The sequence below is a fragment of the Odocoileus virginianus genome, chromosome 15, assembly GCF_023699985.2.
Source record: "Odocoileus virginianus isolate 20LAN1187 ecotype Illinois chromosome 15, Ovbor_1.2, whole genome shotgun sequence".
NCBI lineage: Eukaryota > Metazoa > Chordata > Mammalia > Artiodactyla > Cervidae > Odocoileus > Odocoileus virginianus.
This window is the reverse complement of record NC_069688.1, coordinates 8,194,929-8,218,187: the sequence shown is the minus strand read 5'-3', so window position 1 is coordinate 8,218,187 and position 23,259 is coordinate 8,194,929. Positions and strand designations below refer to the sequence as shown.

At 47.5% G+C, this 23,259-nt stretch overlaps 1 protein-coding gene across 3 annotated transcripts in view; it reads right to left on the bottom strand.

The window, feature by feature from the left end:
* Positions 1 to 1,797: 1,797 nt before the first annotated feature.
* Positions 1,798 to 23,259, bottom strand: part of ADCY8 (adenylate cyclase 8) — a 229,144-nt gene continuing 207,682 nt past the window's right edge. For all 3 annotated transcript variants that reach the window (XM_020875262.2, XM_020875263.2, XM_020875264.2), the window contains 5 exons: positions 20,894 to 21,052; positions 8,831 to 8,977; positions 5,253 to 5,345; positions 4,273 to 4,387; positions 1,798 to 2,374 (listed from right to left, as the gene is read on the bottom strand). In XM_020875262.2, the coding sequence (XP_020730921.2) occupies positions 1,887 to 2,374; positions 4,273 to 4,387; positions 5,253 to 5,345; positions 8,831 to 8,977; positions 20,894 to 21,052 (1,002 nt within the window). In that variant the 3' untranslated portion in view covers positions 1,798 to 1,886. The remainder of the gene's footprint in view (positions 2,375 to 4,272; positions 4,388 to 5,252; positions 5,346 to 8,830; positions 8,978 to 20,893; positions 21,053 to 23,259) is intronic.

The following is a 23,259-nucleotide window of genomic DNA, read 5'->3' as shown; positions in this document are numbered from 1 at the left end:
GAAGAATCTGTCTCCTAACCTCCCTTGCCTTGAAGTGGGACCAGTGACTGAGTTCTGGTTGATGACAGGAAAATATAATAATATGGGTGACTCCCAGGCCTGGTACCCAAGACCTTCTGAGTGACCTCCCTTCCTTTCCCTCTCTTCCCTATAGCTGGCTAGATAGAGAGGATCAGGCAGAGGACTCCAAGTGGAAGGAGACCAAGATCCTGAGACCAATACCAGGAAGGCCCCGCCACACATCCAATAGGATGTAAATAAGATCTAAATCTCTCATTTCATTTTAGCTGCTAAGTGTAGGAGTTATTTGTTAATAGCACTTAGCTATTGTTGACCAATACAGTTCTGAGCCTAGTTCTACACCTAACTATAAGATCTTGGGCAATTCCTTTACTTTTTCTGAGCTTTCTCATCTGTATGAAGTTTTGCCGGCAGGTTCTGTGGTCAGAAGTGCAGAGCTTAGCATGCAGTCTTCCCAGGAAACAGTGTACCTGCCTGAACCTACTCACCAACCTGCTGCCTTCTCATTGTGCTTCCTCCTGATCCAGTGGTCTCGATCCCACCTCAGGGCATTTGCACTTGCTATTCCTTCTGCTTGGGTCACTTTTCTCCCAGGATCTGTGGCTTTCCTCCTTCTCATCAATTACGGCTAATCTTTAGCATCATAGCCTCAAAGATGCCTTCTCTGGAGTCTTCAGTTCAAAGAACACGCTTGACTTCCAATTCTTTTTTTTGGCCACAGCATGTGGGATCTTAGTTCCCTGATCAGGGATCGAACCTGTGTCCCCTGCATTGGAAAAGCAGTGTCTTAACCTCTGGACGGCCAGGGAAGTCCATCATCTTCAATTCTTTATCACAATTGTCCTACCTAATTTTTTTTTTTTTCATTGCCTCTACCCTTCTCTGAAAGCATTGTTCAATGCTTAGTCATGTCTGATTCTTCGCAGCCCAACAACTGTAGCCCACCAGGCTCCTCTGTCCATGGGATTCTCCAGGCAAGAATACTGAAGTGGGCTGCCATTTCCTACTCCAGAGGATCTTCCCAACCCAGAGATCGAACTTGCATCTCTGTCGTCTCCTGCATTGGCAGGTGGGTTCTTTACCACTGTGCCACCAGGAGGGCTTCCCTGGTAGCTCAGTTGGTAAAGAATCTGCCTGCAATGCAGGAGACCCCAGTTCAATTCCTGGGTCAGGAAGATCCCCTGGAGAAGGGATAGGCTGCCCACTCCAGTATTCTTGGGCTTCCCTTGTGGCTCAGCTGGTAAAGCTCAGGACGGCTTCCCAGGTAGCTCAGTTGGTAAAGAATCTGCCTACAATGCAGGAGACCTGGGTTTGATCCCTGGATTGGGAAGATCCCCTGGAGAAGGGACAGGCTACCCACTCCAGTATTCTGGCCTGGAGAATCTGGTGTCACAAAGAGTCTGACATAACTGAGCAACTTTCACTTTCACCTCACTTTCACTTTTCAGTGCCACCAGGGAAGCCCCTAATTACTCTGAAAGGAGAGTATTATGTATTGGTTTATAGGAATATTATCCATTAAAATTATCATGTACCAGGCACATGACAAGCGCTCTATAAGCAGCAGTTCTTTATGCAGATCCCACTATATTGAGTCTCTGTTAACAGATCTCTCTTTTCACACTCCATTGTGAGCCTCTGAAAACAAGGACAAGGTCTTACTTATATTCGCTTTCCAATAAACCATGTATATAAGAGATGAAGAAATGTCTGTGATGGGAGAGAAACTCAGATCATGTCTTCTATCTAGAGCATCCAGAGACCAATGAAACCATACTTGTTCTAAAAAAAATTAAACCTTTTTATTAGTATATTTATTTTATATATAAAAGAAATACAAAAAAAGAAACACAAAGAAAATGCGTTTATGGCAACTCGGACTTGTCGGCGCCTTCGGCGGGGGCTCCCGGCTCTGTCCCGCTGGGCGTCAGCAAAGTCCGCCGGTTGTAGTGGCCCTTGATGATGCCCGTGGTGTTGTTCTCGTTCAGCAGCTGCTTCTGCCTCTGCCTGTTGAGGGACTGGACGAGGCCCAGGACGACCGCGGCCAAGGAGTACTGCCCGGGCAGTCTCCTCGGGGGCAGGATGAAGGGGTTGGGCTGGACTCTTCCCAGGAGAAAGTACGTTTTGATTTTCCCTTCCTGCTCGCTGATGCCCTTCACGTAGATCTCCCCTCGGTAGTCAAAGGCAAAGCCCTGGTCCTTCAGGATGAGGTAGGTCTCCTCCGGGACCTGGATCCTGCCGCTGACGCCGGTGCTGTCCATCCGACTCGCCAGGTTCACGGTTTTGCCCCAAATGTCGTACTGTGGCTTCTTGGCGCCGATGACGCCGGCTACCACGGAGCCGTGGCTGATGCCTGTGAGGGAAGCGAAGGAGCAAGAGATGAGAGAAGAGGGAGGTCTCGGAGGGACCCGCCTCCACCGTCCATGGGATTCTCCAGGCAAGAATACTGGAGTGAGTTGCCATGCCCTCCTCCAGGGGATCTTCCTGACCCAGGGATCAAATCCACATCTCCTGTGACTCCTGCATTGGCGGGCAAAGTCTTTACCACTGATCCACCTATTTTCATCTCATCTTACTACTATGAGGTAACAATATAAAACCCCGTTTACACAGGATAAAGCTGACGCTCAGAGAGTTTTGTTTTTGTTTTCTAATTTTGGGCCGCACCTCGAGGCATTTGGAATCTTAGTTCCCTGCCAGGGGATCAAACCTGTGCCCCTTGCAGTGGAGGCATGGAGTCTTATCCACTGGAGCACCAGAGCAGGGCAGTCCCAGAGGATTTGAAAGACTTGCCCAAGTCATAGAGCTGGTCACAGCAGACCCAAAACACAAACTGAGGTGCCTGATCCCACTGGGAACATAATTTTCCAAATTCCAAACTATGCCTCCAGTGTAAAGTATGGATTGGCCTTAATCTCAGCAACATCTCCTGAAATTACGAAGCCATTGCTCAGGGTTATAGTTCTGCTTTTTGTTCCTGGTTCGATCATGTATTCAATGATTTCAGAAAGGACATGTAGGGCCGCTGAAAGATGTGGAAACAAGCCCTGAACATCCCATCCATCGATCAAAACATAAAATATCAGTGCTTTATTCCAGTGAACAAAGGCAGTCCTTAGATCTGACAAGTCAGGCATGGGTATTACTTGACCTTTTATACTTGAAAGCTACTAAAGCAGAACCAAGAAAGTAAAATGGCACACAGCCAGAGGATATCTAAGACATGAGAACTGCAAGAACATCTGTTTTTAGATTGCACACTGGACCCCAGAAGGCCACTGGTCTCAGTAAGGAAATCCTGGAGCTACTGCTGGAGGACCATCTGGCTGTGTGATCTTAGGCTAGCTGCTCCCCTTCTCTGGACCTGACTTTACCCATCTATATGATGTGAATGTGGACTAAGCAGAGGCTTTCAGATTGGGCTTCCTAGGTGGCTCAGATGGTAAAGAATCTGCCTGCAGTGCAGGAGACCCAGGTTTGATCCCTGGGTTGGGAAGATCCCCTGGAGAAGGGAATGGCAACCACTCCAGTATTCATGCCTGGAGAATCCCATGGACAGAGGAACCTGATGGGCTACAGTCCATGGGGTCACAAAGAGTTTGACATGACTGAGCAACTAACACGTTCACTTTTAGACTGTGCTTTAGGAGCCACCCCACCCCCACCCCCCAGGCTCAGTAAAGATGCTGAAAAAATTAACAAGTTTTACAAACTGTAAATGACTATTATCATATCACTGTGAGTATTGTGCTGTTGTTTTGCACAAGGGTATCCCAAAGCTCAAAGGATGCTGAGCTATGTGGCTGAGTGAAGAACTCTAATGCTATCTGCCTGTCCCTGGCTCAGTTCAGCATCTGACATCCTCAGGAACAGAATCCTGGCTTTTGGCTCAAGGCAAATACCCAGAAGAACCACAGGGCAATGCATTGACCCCCAGCATCAGATGACACAGAGGGAAATGACTGATAGTCAGCTTTCTCTCTACCCAAGGCCTTGCATGGGTGGGATTCCAGACAAGTTGGAGGAGTGGGGAGCCATAGCCTATCATTTGCTTGGTATTTCTGCACACAGGCCAGAATCCTTCCCCTGCTTCCATCATCTTGAGGAAGAAGAAACCCAGACAAGCCTGTCCTTGACCAGGTCACACTGGCTCTGCTGTATTCTTGCAGGAAAAAGCACCCCTGGCTTGATGCCCAGGGCACGGGAGGGCTCAATGGAGAGAGGCCAGCCAACCTTCCAGCTGCTACTCACCAATCCGGAGCTCGAAATTGTTGAAGGAATGCTTGTTGATCTCCTGGATGCTTTCAGTCAGGGCGAGGGAGAAGTCGGCCAGGGCACACAAATGCCCCCACTTATCCTCGCATTGCTGCAGCGAACGTGAGAGAAGAAGTCATTGGACGGGCAAACAGGATCGTTTCTGCTGCAGGGGTCTGGTGTGTGTCCTAACCTAACTCCACCCACACCCCCCTTCAAGGGAAGTAACCAGGTTTTGAGCCACTCAGTCATCAGTGTCCAGAGTCACAGGGTGCTAGGATATTTGCTCCAGAGAGTGTGTGACTCTCAGATTCCATTCCCTACCCCTACCCTTGTGTATTCAGCTGCTCACAGGGTGTGTGTGTGTGTGTGTGTGTGTGTGTGTGTACACTCCTATGTTCACATGTGTGATGTTTCCAATCTAGGAGCCATGTCTCTTTCCTTTGAAGCACTCACAGTGTCTGTTTAAGGGATGTTTCACGTAGACATTTGCTTTCTGAGCCTCAGTTTCCTTGAAGCAACAAAGACCCAGTGCAGCCAAAAAAATAAGTACATAAATTTTTTTTAAAAGTCTGACTTTCATTTTTTAAAAAGTGGAGCTATTATTATCATTAGTTTTGGAGGAGAAAACAAAAGTAATAATAAGAAAACAGGCTTGGATCAGGGGTTTAGCAACACCTGCACCTGAGTCATAATCAGTATTTCTCAGTCCTGATTTTGCACATCAAGTGAACAGTGAGGTTCAGAGTGAAGCCTAGAGGCTTCTTCGTCATAAAGAAGCATCGTTTCACCCAGTGAATCCTGCCTACATGGGGAACAAATACATCACGCACCTGGAAGATCCACTTATCAGAGTTTCTCCCTACTGGTCGCCAAGTCTCCTGGCGCTGACAGCCCACCACGCTCCCAACTTCAGCAACAGGACCACAATGCGGTCCCTGCCGGAGGGTGTGGTCGAGTCCAGAGCCTTCCTTTACCTGCTTCTCAGGTGACAGGCCTGACACGGCCATGTAGGTGCTGCCAATGGTCTTAATCTTCTCAATGTCCTGAAACCGGTCTTCTCCAAGCAGCTGAAACAGACCCAGACAACAGCATCAGTCCTGGTCCTCGTGCTTCCAGCATCCTGGGGCTCCTGGAAACAAGCCCTTGGCTCACGGTGAGGACCACCTCGGGCTGGGTTAGCATCCTTGAGGTAGCCACTTTCCTTTCTCAGAATCAAACATCCAGGCCGTCAACATATGTTTACTGATCACATGCTAAGTGTTAGGTGCCCAGACAGGTGTCACCAGATACTCTAAGGACTAGATCAGTTCCTATGAGTCTCTGAAATAAACAAATCTCTCTTATTAGATTAAAGAAGAAAGAGCAAATATTCCGAAATCCATCAACATCTCCTTTTGGCTTTACTGTCAGTGTGTATTTAAAATTTTAGCATTTCATGTCAGCATCCTGGTCTAAGGCACCATTAGTCTATACCTGGTTTGTTGTCATTGTTGTTTAGTTGCTAAGTCATGTTCGACCCCAGGGACTATAGCCTATCAGGCTCCTCTGTCCACGGGATTTCCCAAGCAAGAATACTGGAGTGGGTTGCCATTCCCTTCTCCAGGGGATCTTCCTGACCCAGGGATCAAATGTGCATCTCCTGCATTGGCAGGTGGATTCTTTACCACTGAGCCACCAGGGAAACCCTTATACTTGGTTACTGTATTGCAGTAACTTCACTTCTTGAGCTAAAGTTAAGCCACTATTCTGAGATCCTGCAAACTGTGCCCAGGGCAGAATGTGGCTGGAGCGGTGTCTGTCCTCAGCCGTTTAATGCCTGAGGTTTATCCTCAGATGCCACTAAGCAGGCTTGGTCTCTTAGCAGCCCTTTGACTATTGATATTTTAGCTCAGAGATTTTGGCATGTTTTTGGTTGCCTCCCTCCCTCCCTCTGCCTCCTTACAATTGCATTTCCCCAGATTCCTGCAGGAGGGGGAGCTGCCTTCCTCTCTTCTCTTACGAACTACTTCATGCATGCCTGCTAGGTCGCTTCAGTTGTGTCTGACTCTTTGCGATCCAATGGGCTGTAGCCTGCCAGGCTCCTCTGTCCATGGGATTCTCCAGGCAAAAATACTGGAGTGGGTTGCCATGTCCTCCTCCAGGGGATCTTTCTGACTCAGGGATCGAACCTGCGTCTCTTATGTCTCCTGCATTGGCAGGTGGGTTCTTTACCACTAGCGCAACCTGAGAAACCCTTGGAACTATTTGGCTGAAGGCCAATTTCCAGTCCAGACAAAGCTGCTCCCTCCTCAAAAGTCGATTAGGAGGCTTTGCTACTTGGTTTTACACCCACTATGCAGCTAAGAGCATCAGGAGCCGTGATGGGGTTCCTTATCAGTGCCTTTATTAATTCTCTGTGAGGAGCACTGAGATGTGAGGGACTCTTCAGCCTTCGATGAGGCAGAGGCTGGGGATGAGAAGTCCTGCCACTGGGTTATCACAAACCCAGTCCTGGAGCGTGTGCTCCAGGCAACGTTCCGCCTTCCTCTGAGCCAGGCTCCAGTGGCAATTACATCAGCAAGAAGAGCAACACGATCACTGAAAGGTGTCTGGTTGGAGATCAATCAAGGCAGAGTCGAGAGGGTCTCTTTGGACCCAAAGAAAGAAGGCAATCTGACTCATCACTGTTGGTAATAACGGTAAAATATTTGCTTTAATTTTAGGGTACCCAAAGCTCAAATTTCTCTCTAGGAGATAAGGCTGGTCTCTCCAACGTGTATCTTCACTGCTTGCTATATCCTTTAGGTAACAATATGTTATCTGCTTCGTCCAAGCAGTGTCTATATGTGATCTGACAAATCTCCAAACTTGCCAATTATTGTTATAAACGCCATGTACTTTGTCCATCTATTGTACTTCATTTTTCTTGCCTTGCAGAAGTTCATTTTATATTTGTCACACTGATAATTTTTTGTTATAGTACGTAGACTATAATACAAATAAATAAGTTATTGTGTGGAAAAAAAACAAACTCCAGAGAGCAAAGAAAGAAGGCATGTCCAGATGATCCAAGGACCCATGCAAAGAAGGCTGATGGGGCTTGGGGTTGGCAAGCCAGGGAGTCTTAGTTTTCCTTCCTGTTGACTACATTCTCTTCTTTCTTCCTTCTCCTCCGCGGTGTCTCTTCTTTCTTATCTTTCCCCCTCTTCTTTTTCTTCCACTCTCTCATCTCTGCTTCTCCTCTTTCTTCTTTCACCTTCTCCTCAAATCTCCTTTCTCCTCCTGTTCCTCCTGATCCAAAACCCCTTAGAAGGACCGATTCCTTCTCTTAGTCTTTCCAACTTCCCTCCTCAAACCTCCATCTCTACCAACAGAGATGCTGTCTTCGACCTCCGTTTATTGGGAAGACTGGCAAAGAGGAGCCGCCAAGGGATTTTAGGCTTCAAAGGAATGTAACAAAATACTGTTGCTTTTGGTGGTTGCTGGTAGTCAGATGCAGAAGCGTGAATGGTAAGGTGACTGTACTCATTCAGATGAGAAACAATATGGCCTAAAGCAGGTCAAGGGCCACTTTGATGGTGAGATGGTGAAGAGCGTATCCAAGAACTATTAAGAAGCAGGACTCCACAGGACATTCTAGATGGATGGTGGGGATTAAGGGAGAGAGCTTTGTTTAGGGGGATGGGGTAGATGCTGTTGATACCAGCTCAGTTCTCCTGTATGGGCTCATTCTCCTGAGTACCCTCAGGGCTGGCTGCTGACAGTGTACTATTATGCCCATTTTGGGGAATAGCCCAGAAAGCGCTCTTCTCGGCAATGCCTGGAAGATCACACACCTCCACCGGGGTGGCCTATGGCCAATGGCTGACCTAGACAGGTGTACAAAAGCCTTGCCTCAAGGTGGACCTCTGTGGTAGCACTTATAGCCCTGAGCTCCCTGGGGGATCAGGCTGACGAGGCTGGACTTCAGCCGAACCCACATTTTTGCTTGGCTTCTTCGCTGGCATCTTTTCAACTACTCACAAACTTTCCATCTAAGATTTAGGCATGTGGATGGACATGGGTGTCTTATGTCAAGCTGGGGGGTGGTGAGGAGGAGAAGACCCCCTCCTGCAAAGCCTATTAATGTAAAGTGTGGCATGAGTGTTTCCTGCATTCCTGGAAACTGGAAGAAGAAAGTACTATCTGGGGTGTGTTTATATTTTGTGTAGGTCTGTGAGCAAATGCTAATTGATGGTTTTATCTTTGGCAATTTGAGCAGATGGAGAAATGGCCCCATCTCTGTGATGTCAGGGCCTTGTAGCACTGGCCTCCAGTCAAGTCCTGGTTTTGCCATTTTCTGGTTGCATGACACTGGATTAAGTTCCTAGCCTCACCGAAGCTCAAGTTCCTGGTCCTCCAGGAGAAACAACCGCCTTTATCTCATGTGATAATGAAATTAGATGACACATGTCTGTGTTTATAATGCAGTCTGGAATTCTGTAAGTGCAGACATTGGTTACAATGAACAACACAACACTACAACAGCAGGGATGCTTATTCGCAATTGTAAATTTCTGAGGCTCCTGTTTACCTCATCGAAGTCAGCAATGATCTCATTCAGCAGGCGGAGGCATTCCACTCCTTGGTTGTTCATTTCGGTCTGAGAGTAAAAGTCTGCAAACCCTGGGATGGAGGCAAACATCACTCCAACGGCGTCATAGGATTGAGAATACAGCTCCTGGACAGATAGACACAGAAGGAACCAGAAACAGTCCTCAGAGGTGAAGTTCTGCGGTGATGCTCCCTATGTACATGCACCTGCAGCCACGCACAGGTACCCAGAGAGGACAGAGAATGGGACCCTGATAGCATCTCACTGTAGCCTCATCACCAAGTGGGCTAGGACCACTGAAAATTCATGGTCTCAATTTCACTGACTTGAGCTTAACTGAAGCCTAAAAAGTGACATAAAATGAGTATAATGATATAATACGCCATGTAAATGGGCATGAATGACAAATGCTTACTAGAAAACTGTTTTTTAATGACTAAACATTCACAATCTTCTTTTTTTTTGCTTTTCATGTTGAATTTGTTTCCAAATCATTTTTAGTGTGTTATTCTAAGACCAATTGATAATTTTAAGTGGCAAAGCTATGGCTGATTCATGTTGATGTATGGCAAAAAGCTATCACAATATTGTAAAGTAATTACCTTCCAATTAAAATAAATACACTTTTAAAAATAAATTATTTTTGCATTCTATTGTAAAAATACATTGTACTAATAGCCTATATGAGGATTAAAAAAAAAAAAACTATGATGAGAAAAAGAAAAAATTTGTAAATTCATAGTCTCCAGTCTCAGCTGGGCCCAGATTTCTGCCTGCGCATCACTTTGCCCTTGGTCAGCTTCCTTTTCTGCTGTTCTCAGTGGCCCTTCTCAGCTCTAGTCACTCTCCTTAACTTCACTCTCCACTTGAGTCCTCTAAGTAGATGGTTTTGTCTGATATGCTATTGAGAACACTGAGGATCCCACTTTCCTTACTCATACAGTCATCTCATTCATCATATTTTCATCCCTTTGGCTTCAACTCCAGACAATGCCTCTTCCCTTCTCCTGCTGGATATCAATGCTTCTTCCTCATCTCTGGGTCCCCCTTTAACTTCTTCAACTTTGTCCTCCTCTAGTGATCCCTTCCTTTCTTCTTTCTTTCTCCTCTCCCCCTCCACTTTCTCTAAGTGCCTCTGATAAGAAAAACTGCAAGGTGCTCTGGATGCTGAAGACACTTGTAACTAACCATCTCCACCCTAACTTCTCAAACTAGCTATCTCTAGTGCCTGTTCGCGTTCTGTGTCCATCCGCATGAAATGAATCTAGGGAAGGTCAGATTGCCAGCCAAAATGAGGACATCACGACACCAATCTCTGTGCAAGGCTCCCTGGGCATCCCTGGGAACCGGTGTGGTGATCACACCCAAGCTCATAGGTCTCTCGACTTCTCTGTGCTAGTTATACCACATCTATTTTCTTTGTGCCTGCCCCCTTCAAGGATTTATTTAGTTTTTTGGCTTATGTACTATCTTCAGTGTTGGTGACTGTTGTTATGGTTCTGTCCGTGACCCCCTACAAGGTTCACAGTTTGCACACTCACCTGGGCCACCTTGTTCACTCTCAACCTTTCACCAACAATCACGTGTGAGTCTCTAGAATCCCATTTCCAAGTCAGTTCTCCTTGGGCTCCAGGCTTCTCTGTTCCATGCTGGGTTGCCTTCACACTCCTCAAATTACAAGTGCTGCACCTGACTGCATGTCCTCCCACCTACACCTGCTCCTGTTTCTTCATTCTCTGACTCGGTTGGTGGCACCGGCATGGACAAGTCATCCAAGTTAGAGACCCTCAGAGTCATCCTTGACCCTTTCTTCCCATCATATTCAGATCCACTAAACTGCCAAGTCCAGGTGGGTTTCTTTTTGTCTCCAACATATTTTTTCTAATCCTCTCACTATTCCTATCAGGTCCTTCCTGTTTTCCTCCTTGACTATTTTTTTAAAACATTTTTAAAAAATAATTTTTAAAATACAGTCCAGCTATAAGGTTTTTTTTGTTTGTTTTGCCTGCACTGTGTGGCATGCAAGACCTTAGTTCACTAACCAGGAGTCAAACCCACAGTCTCTGCAATGGAAGGCAAAGTCTTAACCACCGGACCACTAGGGAAGTCCCTTCCTTGACTATTAATTAATATGAGACCCTCTTCCTGGGTTCAGGACTGGTCTTATCTCATTCAAAGGCATGTTCCATATGGCAACCAGAGTGATATTTCAAAGATAAAATACTGACCATGCCCTTCCCAATCTCAAAACCCTCCAACTGCCCTCAGGACAAAGTGGAAACACAGGAGCATGACCTATATTCACATATTCCTGCCCTCGCCTCCGCCTATCTCTTCCGCTTCATGGCCTGCAATTCCCTGTGTTGGACCTTGTGTTCTAGAACACCGAAGCATCTGTACTCCTGTACCCCACGATGGCGGATGCGGTAGGCGCCTGGCCTGAATTCTCTCTTCCCAGGTTCTGCGGTCAGCCAGCCCTTGAGTTTCTTTGCACGGAGTTTTTCTCTGGCCACTAGAGGGCACTCTGCCCATGTGCGCTGCAGGCTAAAATCTCCAGGAAGCAAACGCCCACCCCCCCCCACCCCCCCACCCCGGCAAGGAGCTGCTCTTAAGAAATTCCGGATGGACACCAGCATAGAGTCCTCAGCACCTTCACCCTTTGGGCCAGATAACGTTGAGGCACACTTTCTACACCATTTCCCAGGTTCTCCACCGAGATTCAGCTCCAGTCACCCACAAAGCTAACTAGTCTGATAATGCCTCAAGACTGGATTCCTTTCCTTTCCCTACCATCTTTCTTCCTCTCCTGTCTACCTGGGTGGGTTTCCTGGGACCACCTTCAAGAAAGATACTTGCATGTGAACCCTTGTCTCAAGGAATGCTTCTGGAAGAAGCCGAAGACACGTCCTCTTCAATGCTTTCATTTTTACGGTCTGTCCTTTGATAGAATATGTCCTTCCTTCCCTGCAGTGAGCCTCCCTAACCAGGCTAACTCTAGTTTTCTGCCTTCACTGCCCACCTAGTTATCATATCTTCCTGCAAAACTTCCCGGACTCACCGACAGGGGTGGAGGCTGACTTGGGCTGCGTGGGCACCTGGGCCACATACACCAGAGCGCTTGCCGTGTGCATTGTCTTAAGGTCCCTCCCTTTCTTTACCTGTGGATTCTGCAAGGGCAGGGGCTCCACACCATTCATCTCACCGTGTTCAAATCATGCAGTTAGTAGTTTCTGGATGCCTGCAATGTCATACATGCCCCATACAGGGTCTAAAGGGAAAGTGACGTCGTTCAGTCATGTCTGACTCTGCAACCCCATGGACTGCAGACCATCAGGCTCCTCCGTCCATGGGATTTTTCCAGGCAAGAACACTCCAGTGGGTTGCCATTTCCTTCTCTAGGAGAGCTTCCTGACCCAGGGATTGAATCCAGGTCTTCCGCATTGTAGGCAGATGCTTTACCGTCTGAACCACTAGGGACTGGTGCAAGGTAAATGCTCACAGTTTTGTTAAGTTGATGACTCTTAGCCTGTGTTGTTATTGTTGTTCAGTCGCTCAGTCACTTAGACCTCATGGACTGTAGCCTGCCAGGCTCTTCTGTCCATGGGGATTCTCCAGGCAAGAATACTGGAGTGGGTTGCCATTTCCTTCCCCAGGGGATCTTCCTGACCCAGGAGATCTTCCTGACCCAGGAATTGAGCCAGGGTTTCCAGCATTGGCAGGAGGATTCTTTGCCACTGAGCTTCCAGGGAAGGCCCCCTTAGCCTGTGTAGGAAATGTTAAAGCTTTACAAAGCATTTTCATATGAATCCGATGCTTTAATCCTTGCACTAATCCTGTGCGAAGTAGGTACAATTTTTATACCCACTATACAGATAAGGAAAATGAGACACGGATGACTTAAGACATTGGGATCATGCAGTTGGCAGCAGAAGAGCCAGAGTTAAAGACACCTAGGGTCTTCCCCACTCAGCACACCTGGTCATGCCTTCTCTGCCTTTTACGCCCTTGGTCTGAGAAAGAGGTTGTCCCTGACTCATGATCAGTTGACTTGAGCTTTAAGAGTGGGTACATCTGAATGGATGGTTTTGCTAGTCTTCATTCAAAAGGTGACTGGTGGCTGGTGACCAGCTGGATTGGGTTGGGTTGGGGGGCAGTGCAGATTGTAGCCAAGTTGCAGAGCCATGGTACACACCTTTCTGCGGCTGGGTCATTCACCTTGGCCTTGAGCAATGGAGTTAGACTGCAGGAGAAGCCTGACTGCTTTATGGGTCTGAGAACCTGCATAAGCAAACCTACAGAACTGCATCCTCTGAACGGCTGTGATTCGGAGAGAAAAAAAAAATCTATTTGCTCAATTACCTGCTGTATTAGTCTGCTCAAGCTGCTGTAACAAAGTACTGCAGCCCGAGTGGCTTAAACTACAGAAGTTTACCTTCTCACAGTGCTGGAGGCTAGAAGCTTAAGGTCAAGTTGTTGGCTGGGTTGGTTCCTTCTGAGGCTGCTCTCCATTGGCTTACAGATGGCCTTCTCCCTGGGTCTTCACATGAGGTCTGTTACACGTGTATCTGTGTCCTAACTTCCTCCTTTTATAAGGACACCCAGAGAAGGCAATGGCAACCCACTCCGGTACTCTTGCCTGGAAAACCCCATGGACGGGGGAGCCTGGTGGGCTGCAGTCCATGGGGTCACTAAGAGTCGGACACGACTGAGCGACTTCATTTTCACTTTTCACTTTCATGCATTGGAGAAGGAAATGGCAACCCGCTCCAGTGTTCTTGCCTGGAGAATCCCAGGGACGGGGGAGCCTGGTGGGCTGCCGTCTATGGGGTCGCACAGAGTCGGACACGTTTGAAGTGACTTAGCAGCAGCAGCAGCAGCATAAAGACATCAGGCACATTAGATAAAAACCCCATCCTATCCCTTTAAAGACCCCATCTCCAAACACAGTCACATTTTGTGGTCCTAGCTGGTAGCAAGAGGGTTCTGCACTACTGGGCTGGCTAAGTGGAAGGACAGAATGTCTTTGTCTTGGGCACAAACAGGTCCCAGAGGAAATAAGACAGACTGAGGGACTCGTGAGCCATTAGCACAGTAGTCCAACAACTCTTGTCTCCCCAGTCATATCCACTAGGGCAGGGAAGATGGGGTAGGTGATGATGAGACCCCCTCCCTAGCACTGCCCCAGAGACTGGAAGGTGTCACAGGAAGTTCTTTCCTCAGTGGGCCAAGTTGGGAACATGTGAAGAGAGGAGACGATGGCCCTACAGATGTAGTCCTGTGGCCTTGGCCAGGGAGAGAAGTTCCCTGCTTCAGGCCCCTTGGGGGTAGAGGAGATGCTCATGTCTGCTCTGCTGTTGCCCTGGTTTCCCTGAGATGCTCTGTGTCACATTCCTTCATCCTCTGCGCCACGGTCAGCAGTGGCTGCCTTCTCCTGGTGGCCCGGCTCCTGTCAAGTATTCTTGCCTGGAGAATCCCAAGGACAGAGGAGCCTGGCGGGCTACAGTCCAGGGGGTCACAAAGAGTCAAACATGACTTAGTGATTAAAGGACAACAGTTTGCAAAGGGCTTAACTAGGAAGATGAGGGTCAAGTATAAGTTTCCCCTAAGAAATCCCTTATGGAAACAGGGCTCGTGGCAGTCGAACTGCGGCAGTTGAGCTGCCATCCTCCTGGGCTCAAAGGGGTAAGAGCCAGAGACAAGGATGTTGATTTGACATCGGAGGTGGCCCAGCAGCGGCCTTGGGAGGAGCTGTCAGTTTCTGTGGGGGATGTAGACAGCCTCAGATGGATCCCAAGGGAGGGAACCAAAGGAATAATAATATACTGACCTCATTCTCCTTCCCCCGCTCCTGGATCTCTGGCCCAGTGTCCCCTGTTAATGACCCTCAGCTGGGTGTCAGAGGGCTTGCGAGGTCACTGCCGTGACCCATGAAGGTTGCCCCCTCCCTTTCCAAGCGAGCAGGGAGAAGGGGGTGGGGGCGCTCGGAGGGGCTCACAGGAGAGCTCCAGCCCCCTGCCCACACCTGTCCACACCTTTAGAGACATCCTGTCACTCGACTTGCTCCAATCAACCGCGCCGAGTGTGCCATCTGTTTCTTTCTATTTTGAGTTCTAAAAAGATAAAAACACTGTACACTGCGGAGGGATTGATGAGTATAGAAAGGCTATTACTGTTTCATTGTCACCCTCCTCTGGCTGGATGTGCAGGTTTGGGCCTTGCAGAGGATTTGGGCGCCTGCATGCTCCACCCTCTGTCCCCTACCCGGAAGCCAAGATGAAGATTTTGCCCAGGGAACCAGGTCTGGTTTTTCTCTGGCTTAGGCCTGTCTGATTCAAAGCCCTATGTATCTTGTATTAAGTGAAGTCACCTCTCTGCAGGGGAGAAACAGTGTCTGATACCTCCTGGCCTTGTAAGTATCCTCAGGTCTCGGCTCAAATGCCATGTGCTCAGAAAGAACTTCCAGGACCCTCCAGTGAAAATGCCCCCCTTTCACGTGATTTTCTCTCACTCGGGGATACCGAGGTGGCTCAGTGATAAAGAATCTGCCTGCCAATTTAGGAGACTTGGGTTTGATTTCTGGGGTGGGAGATCCCCCTGGAGGAAGAAACGGCAACCAGGCAGTATTCTTGCCTGGACAATCCCATGGACAGAGGGGCCTGGCAGGCTATAGTCTAGGGGATCGCAAAGACTTGGACATTACTTAGCGACTAAACAACAACAACAAAAACAATTCTCTGACTCAGCTTCATCCACCCTCATAGAACATTAACATTAACATATAACTGTTACACATCCTTTCATTTTAATGTCTGTTTTCCCAGAAAAACATGTGCCTCACATCAGGCAGGACTTTGTCTTCTTTGTCCTTCTTTGTTTGAACCCCAGGATCTAGAATAACATGTGGCACATGGTTGACCCTCAAGAAATTCTTGGGGAATGAATGACTGAGTGGATAGGTGGGAGGTGGGGCTGGGAGTAGAAAAAAGTAATGATGACTCATATTTTCGGAAATAACAGCAAGAATCAGAGGGCTTGTAAAATGTGCCAGGCACCACTTAAGCCCTTTATGCGTAATAACTCATGTAAATGTTGTAACGTAAAGTTGGGGGATCCTGTTCCTGTGGAGATGAGGAAAATGAGCTCTAGAGAGGTTCGCCTCTTGTTCATGGTCACAGAGTCGTGAGAGGAAGAGCCGGGACTGAAGTTCAGGCATCAGATTTTCAAATATACCAAATGGCTCTGCTCCCCTGAGCCCTACTTACAGCCGGCCACACTGGGCACTTCATGTGTTCTTCTTACCCAATTTAATTCTCACATCAGTTCAGCAAAGTTGGCATTATTTCCTCCTCAGTTGGCTGACAGAATGGATTCAGAGAGGTTGCGTAAGCTGCCCTGGGTCACACCGCTATTTCGGGGCAGAGGTGGCACTTGTGCGGCACAGACTGCCCACCACCTGAGACAGGTGCCCCGGGCACTGTCCTTCCGGAAGTTCTAACAGAGCCGGGATGAGCGGGCAGTTTCCTGGGACTCAGCGAGCGCCTGCCTGACACTGCTGACCCAGCCCCGCTGGCCTGATCTGCAAGAGTCCCCGCCCAGTGTGCTGAGTGCTCTTCGAGGCCGAAGTCAAGCGGAACAGCAGGAATGCCAGGACCTCTGCGCGGATGACTCAGCCGGAACAGACTCGGACAGGATGTTCCAGAGAGTGCGGCTCTGTCAACCGCCCTAAGTTTGGGTGGCTTGCATCATTCCTTGTCATTGCTCCCCCGTCTCTGCCACTCACACCCTGGCAGCAAAGTGCAGGAGAAGAAGCACAGTGTTTGGCTTGGAGGTTGTGCACATCTGGGCTTGAATTCCAGCTCACTGCACACTAGCTTTGTGACCTTGGGCAAAGTCCTTTACTTCTCTGAGCCTCAGTTTCTCCATCGATGAAATGGGGATAATCATTCTTACTGCCTTGTTGTAATACCATCTGTGAGCACTGCCCTCGCCTCTGAAAGCTGGGACCCAAAGTCACGAATGTCCCCAGGCAGATATTCACAGGTTTGTATCACAGTCAGATTTGTAGCAAGAAGCTAAAAATGCCTCTTATGGAAACAGAGCATGAAATCGGGAATTCTTGCAGGCTACAGCTGTCCTGTCTCTGTCTGTCACCCCTTCACATGTTACACCACTCTGCCTGTGTCTCCTGCACACACACATGCACAGGCACATGTAGACACACACAAATACCAAGTTCTTCCACACATATGTTCATATTTCCATACACACAACCCAATCTTTCCAGATACCTACACAATGTAAATCATGCCACATAGACATCTTCTATAACCATCACATACACACGTACACACTCCCTCATCTTCACAAACTCCCGGGGCACCATGGGTAGCAGCACAGTAAGGAGTGAAGTGGCACAGATGGAAGAAATTTGAGGGACTGGATCAGAGTTGTGGCTTTGCTGAAATAAACAGAGGCACACCATGGACCTCCCTGAGCCCCAGTTTGTTCATCACTACTGTGGGGGTCACAGAGCTCTCCTCTTCAGGTTGTGAATAGAATGAAAGGTCATTTTCATCAATTGCCTGTCTCAGTACTTGGCACACAGTAGGTGTTCAGTAAATGATATGGCATCATAACGTGAAGTCCTCCAGGCAATGTGAAAACTTCCTCTATTTAAGCCTAGCCAAGTGCAAACTGTTTAAATATTTATAAAACCACAAATGAACTTGACAAGACTTTCTACTGAGAATGCCTTATCCATGTGATGAAGGCTGAGCCTGATCTTTATTTTGCTCAGTGGGGGTTTGGCTCGAATAATCGCTGATGACCTGGGGTCTGGGCATCTCTGGTTGGTTTCCTTCATTTCAGGATGAAGTCAGCCAGTGCATTCTTGTTCTTCCCCACTGGTTCCAAATACCTCCTTGTTTTGGTGTCTTGATTGACAGGTGGCTTTCCTTTCATTTCTTTGTGGGTCTTCCCTCCGAGGGCTCCAGTGTTCCATCTGCTCCTTCTGGTGGTCGCGGTTGATGCTCAGCGACATTTCGCTTTCTTGGCTTCCTCAAGAAGCTCTTGCAACAAAGTCCCTGACCTTAGCGAGCTCTGAGGAAACCAGGCTTGAACCCAATTCCAGAGAACTCCATCTGTTGAGGGTGTTTGGTGCCTTAATCTGCATCCAACAGACTTTCAAGGGCGTGAGTTCATCAAGAGCTGATTATTCAAGCAGCAGATGACTCATGCTCTTGGCTTCTCTCCCACTGGCCTTTTGCAGAGGCTCAGATGGGAAATGGACCTGCAGGTCTCTCTTAATTCTACCCTGAGGCAGGGGTCACAACCCCAAGTGTTTTCAGAGGTCCAGCAGGTAACATATGTGTCAAGGTAGAGATGGATAAATTGGAGAGTCCATTCCAATGTCTAAAGGCATCGAATCTACCAATTAAAACAAAAAAGCAAAACAACCAACTGACCACTGTCCCAGCCCACTGGCTTGCTGGTCAGATTTGTCTCAGAATCAGCCAGTCTGTGAGCTTTGTTCTGTGAGTTTTCCATCCCCTGTTTGACTCAGTTTGAAACTCTCTATTGGAAGGGTTGTCTTGGTCTGGTCTCCCAGACAACAGACCTTGCCTTTGTTGTGTCCTTGGCAAGGACTTTCTTCTCACCACTTAAAAAGTTTCGGCAAAGGAGCTCACCATTCTAGTTCATCCACAAACCTTTAATAAGCAGGACCACGGGGTCCTGCACCAGGGCCCAAGGATCAGTGGTGACCAAGGCTGATGTTGTCCCTTCTCTTGTGGGTCTCACAGCCTGATGGCTCCGTCACCATAGGGTTCTACATAAGTGCTGAACACAGAAATATCCCCCGAGGGCCATCCACAGCCCTGGGTCTGCCCTCTGGAGTCTCACAGAGCAAGGTCAGTCCCTCTCATGCGATAACCCTTCAGGTCTTTAAGGGCATCTTTTATTTCCCTCTTGAGTTACTTTTTTCAACCAAATGGCTTGATTTTGTGTTTTTTTTTTTTTCATTTCTCATCTTTCACATCTACTCCATTATTGAGTCCTGTTGATTCCAACCTGTAAAGGTACCTAGGATTCATCCATTTCTATCTCACTGCTACATCTTAGGCCTCCCCATCAGACTCTTTCCTGGGCTATTTTAGACTCTCCTAACTAGTTTCTGGTTTTGTGACTCTCTTCTCCACACTCTATTAGCATTCGGTCAGATTAGGCAACACACTTTCCAAAGGGTCACACAGCACTTAAAAGGGTGCCCAAACCCTACCATACTCCTTAAGACCCAGCTGCCAGGCCCTGGCCCCGGTTCTTCTCGCATCACTCATCACTCTTCATCCTTGGAATGGGAAGTGTTCCAAATTCACGTCCCCCGCACAACCTGGGCTTCCCATGTGGTTCAACTCCTAAAGAATCTGCCTGCAGTGTGGGAGATCTGGGTTCGATCCCTGGGTTGGGAAGATCTGGAGAAGGGAAAGGCTACCCACTCCAGTATTCTGGCCTGGAGAATTCCATGGACTGTATAGTCCATGGGGTTGCAAAGAGTCAGACATGACTGAGCGACTTTCCCTTTCCCTTTCTTTCTTTCCACAACCTCACAATGCGCCCTTATTTGGAAACGGGGTCTTTGCAAACATGATTAAGCTAAGATGAGGTCATATTGGAAAGAAAGAGTCCTAAATCTAACAACTGGTGTCCTCATATGAAAAGAGGATACATGCCCTTATAAGCAGGGGGAAGGCCATGTGACTAAGGCAGAGATTAGACTGATGTGGCCACAAGCCAAGGGGTGCTTGAGGCCACCAGAAGCTGGAAGAGGAGGAAGAATTCTTCCTAGAGACTTCAGAGGGAGCATGGTCATGTTACTGCATTGATTTCAGATTTTGGCTGCCAGAACTGTGAGACAATACGTTTCTGTTGCTTTAAGTCATGCAGTATTTATTATAACGGCCTTGGGGAACCGAGACAATCCCCTAGCCTGGCCTTCCTGTTCTGTGGGCACCCCAAGCTCATCCTCACCCCGTGTCTCTGCTTGTGCTGTTCTCTCTTTCCTGGATCGTCCTGCCTCTTCCCCACTCTACTAGGATGACTTGGTCCTTCCTATCACTCAGTCGCAGGTCAGGGGTGGGCATCTCCCCTGATCACACCTGTCCATGCCAGCTGCTACTAGCAGGTAATCTTTGTTCACCCATCAGAGCAGTGCCCTCACAGTGCACTTTTGTACTGGGCTGTTATCTCTCTGCCCCCATTTGAATATAAGCTACACGATGGCAAGCCCTTGTCTAGTTAATCCCCCAGAAGTGTCCCAGGGCCTTTTAGATGTTTATTGCACAGTCTGTGCCTGAGAAATATTTTTCGACTGTTTGTTGTGACTAAGATACCAGGAAGGTTTAGTTTGCTTTGCTTAGACAAAGCTGCCCTTTTGTGGTCAAAGGCTAAGGCTTACTTCACTTTCTGTAGTGTCTTCAGGCTTCATCCATGTTGTAGCATGTATCAGAATTTACTTCCTTCCAAAGACTGAACAACATTCCACTGCATGTATAGACACAACATTCCACTGTACGTACAGACACAACATTCCACTGTACATATAGACCCCGTTTCCCTTATCCATTTATCTTTTGATGGAGTCTTGGATGATCCCAACATTCTGGTATTATAAATAATGTTGCTATGAATATGAATGTGCAGAGCTATTTCTTTGTGACTCTACTTTCAGTCCTGTTGGTTACACAACTCCAAAGTGGAATTGTTGGAATTATATATATGTACACACACACACACACACACACACACATCTATGTAAAACTTTAAAATTCCAACTCAGTCTTGCACTAGTGACCTTATTACATGCATCTTACAGATGAGATACCAGAAACTGGGGAGGCCACATGTGTGTTTCAGAGTGCTGAGGAGTGGGCCTGGCCTCCATGCTCAGGTGAGGACAGTGGGGCCCTCTGCGCGCCTGGGATCAGGGTGTCCTACCGCAGCCCTCCCGCGGCCTCCCGGCCTTGGGGCGGACGAGCCTGGGCTCACCTCGTTGTCCCGGTCCTTCTCCAGGAAGTGGCGGGCCACGTGGCTGGGCAGGATGTTCCGCAGCATGTTCTCATTGTGCTCTCTCAGCTCCTTCATCTCGTTGATCTCCTCTTTGGCCTGCACTCGCCACAGGAAGTCCAGGCGGGCCGTGTACTCCAGCTGCAATTCAGGGGACAGAAGGGGAGGAAGGGGCTCAGACACACGTCCGTGGGAGGTGGACAGGGTTTCTCCGGAGCCCTCTGGACATGAGACAGAACCCAAGCCGAACATTTCGGGAGGCCTTTGCCTGACACCAGGAGACCGGAAGATGAGTAGCTTTTACGGGGCCGCGTGCCTCCCGTTCCGAGCACTGCGGCACCTGGGATTTTGTCGTTGTTTCTTTCCTCCACTGTGCACTGCAGGTGCTGTGAGGTCAGGGTTCTCCCCCCCATTCAAATCACATCCTTGCCATATAAAAACCTTCCTGGCACAGGGTTGGTGTTCCATTAATATGTCTTGATTCGACAAATTACAGTAGTAAAAGCAGCTAACACGTAGGCTATGCTGATCAGATGGTGCCAGGAACTGTTCTAATAATACACATATATTAATGCCTTTAATCTATACAACAAGGACTTCCCAGTGGCTCAGTGGTAAAGAATCCACCTGCAGTGCAGGAGACGTGGGTTCAATCCCTGGGTCAGGAATTATTTAGGAAGTTGTAGGGAGAACATATGACTCACAGTAGGTATTTAATACCTATTAGTTCCCTCTTCGTCCATGGGATTTCCAAGCAAGAGTACTGGAGCCTTCTCCATGGGGTCGCTGAGTCGGACACGACTGAGCAACTTCACTTTCACTTTTCACTTTCATGCACTGGAGAAGGAAATGGCAGCCCACTCTAGTGTTCTTGCCTGGAGAATCCCAAGGATGGGGGAGCCTGGTGGGCTCCCATTTGTGGGGTCACGCAGAGTCGGACACGACTGAAGCGACTCAGCAGCAGCAGCAGGAGCAGTTCCCTCTTCTCCTAAAATCCTGTTTGTTTTTTAATTTTTAAAAATTGTTACTCTTTCTTAAAAACTTTATCTTTTGTATTGATATTTCAGGTGGACAGCAAAGGGACTCCACCATACATATACATGTATCCACCCTTCCCCAACTTCTCTCATCTTAGCATGTCTTTTCATTGGAAAGTGGGCAGTTTCCTTTCTAAAAAATCTCACAAACCATATTTATGAGAGCTTTTGGTAATGTCATTATTTCAAAGTCTTTAACTGTTGAAATGAATAATATGTTGCACTGTTAAACACATGGTTAGACGCCCTGAATTCAAGGGCTTAAAAAAATTCAGCTAGTTCTTTGTCTTATGTGCAAGTCTCAGTGAATGGCAAAAGTATGAAAAGGCAGAGGTGCAAGGTTATTCTTTCAGCAGAATTTCTAATAGCAAAAGCTGGAAACAATCCAAGTGCTCATTTTGCTGGTTGAATAAACTTATATACGGCTATAAAAAGAAATGAAGAATATTTCTCTATATGTACTTTGATGGGTTGGTATCTAAGGTGGAGAAATATACGCACAGTTTGCTATTATTGATCTAAGGAAAGGGGATATCTATATATATCTCTCTCCACATATATATATATTTATTAAAAATTAAATTACAAAAACGTAAAAAATAATTACAATGAGATGAGAAAGGTGGGGTGAAGGAAAAGGGAAACATTTAAACTTTAAAAATTATATCTTGTTTTATAAACCTGACTTTTGAATCATGGAATTTTACTTAATTATGAAACCAGATGGAATTTTTAAAAGCTCAAACAAAGAAGCAAACCTACAGGTATAAGCACACAGAGAATAATTATTCCAAATGTCTTTTAAAATAATAAGTTGAAGGCACATTCGTGGAGAGAAATATTCTAAGGCTAAAAAGAGCTCAACAAGAATATTCAAAGTGTTTACAACAATCACCTGGTAGGTGGTGATGTCTGTGGTATTATTGTTATATTATTGTGGTTTGGAAAAGACTCTTGACAGTCCCTTGGACTGCAAGGAGATCAAACCAGCCAAGTACTAAAGGAAATCAGTCCTGAATATACATTAGAAGGACTGATGCTGAAGCTGAAGCTCCAATACTTTGGCCACCTGAGGCAAAGAACTGACTCATCAGAAAAGACCCTGATGCTGGGAAAGATTGAAGGCAGAAGGAGAAGGGGACGACAGAGGACAAGATGGCTGGATGGCATCACCGACTCAATAGACATGAGTCTGAGCAAGCTCTGGGAGTTGGTGATGGACAGGGAAGCCTGGTGTGCTGCAGTCCATGGGGTTGCAAAGAGTTGGACATGACAGCAACTGAACTGAACTGATTGTATCTGTGGGGTTTC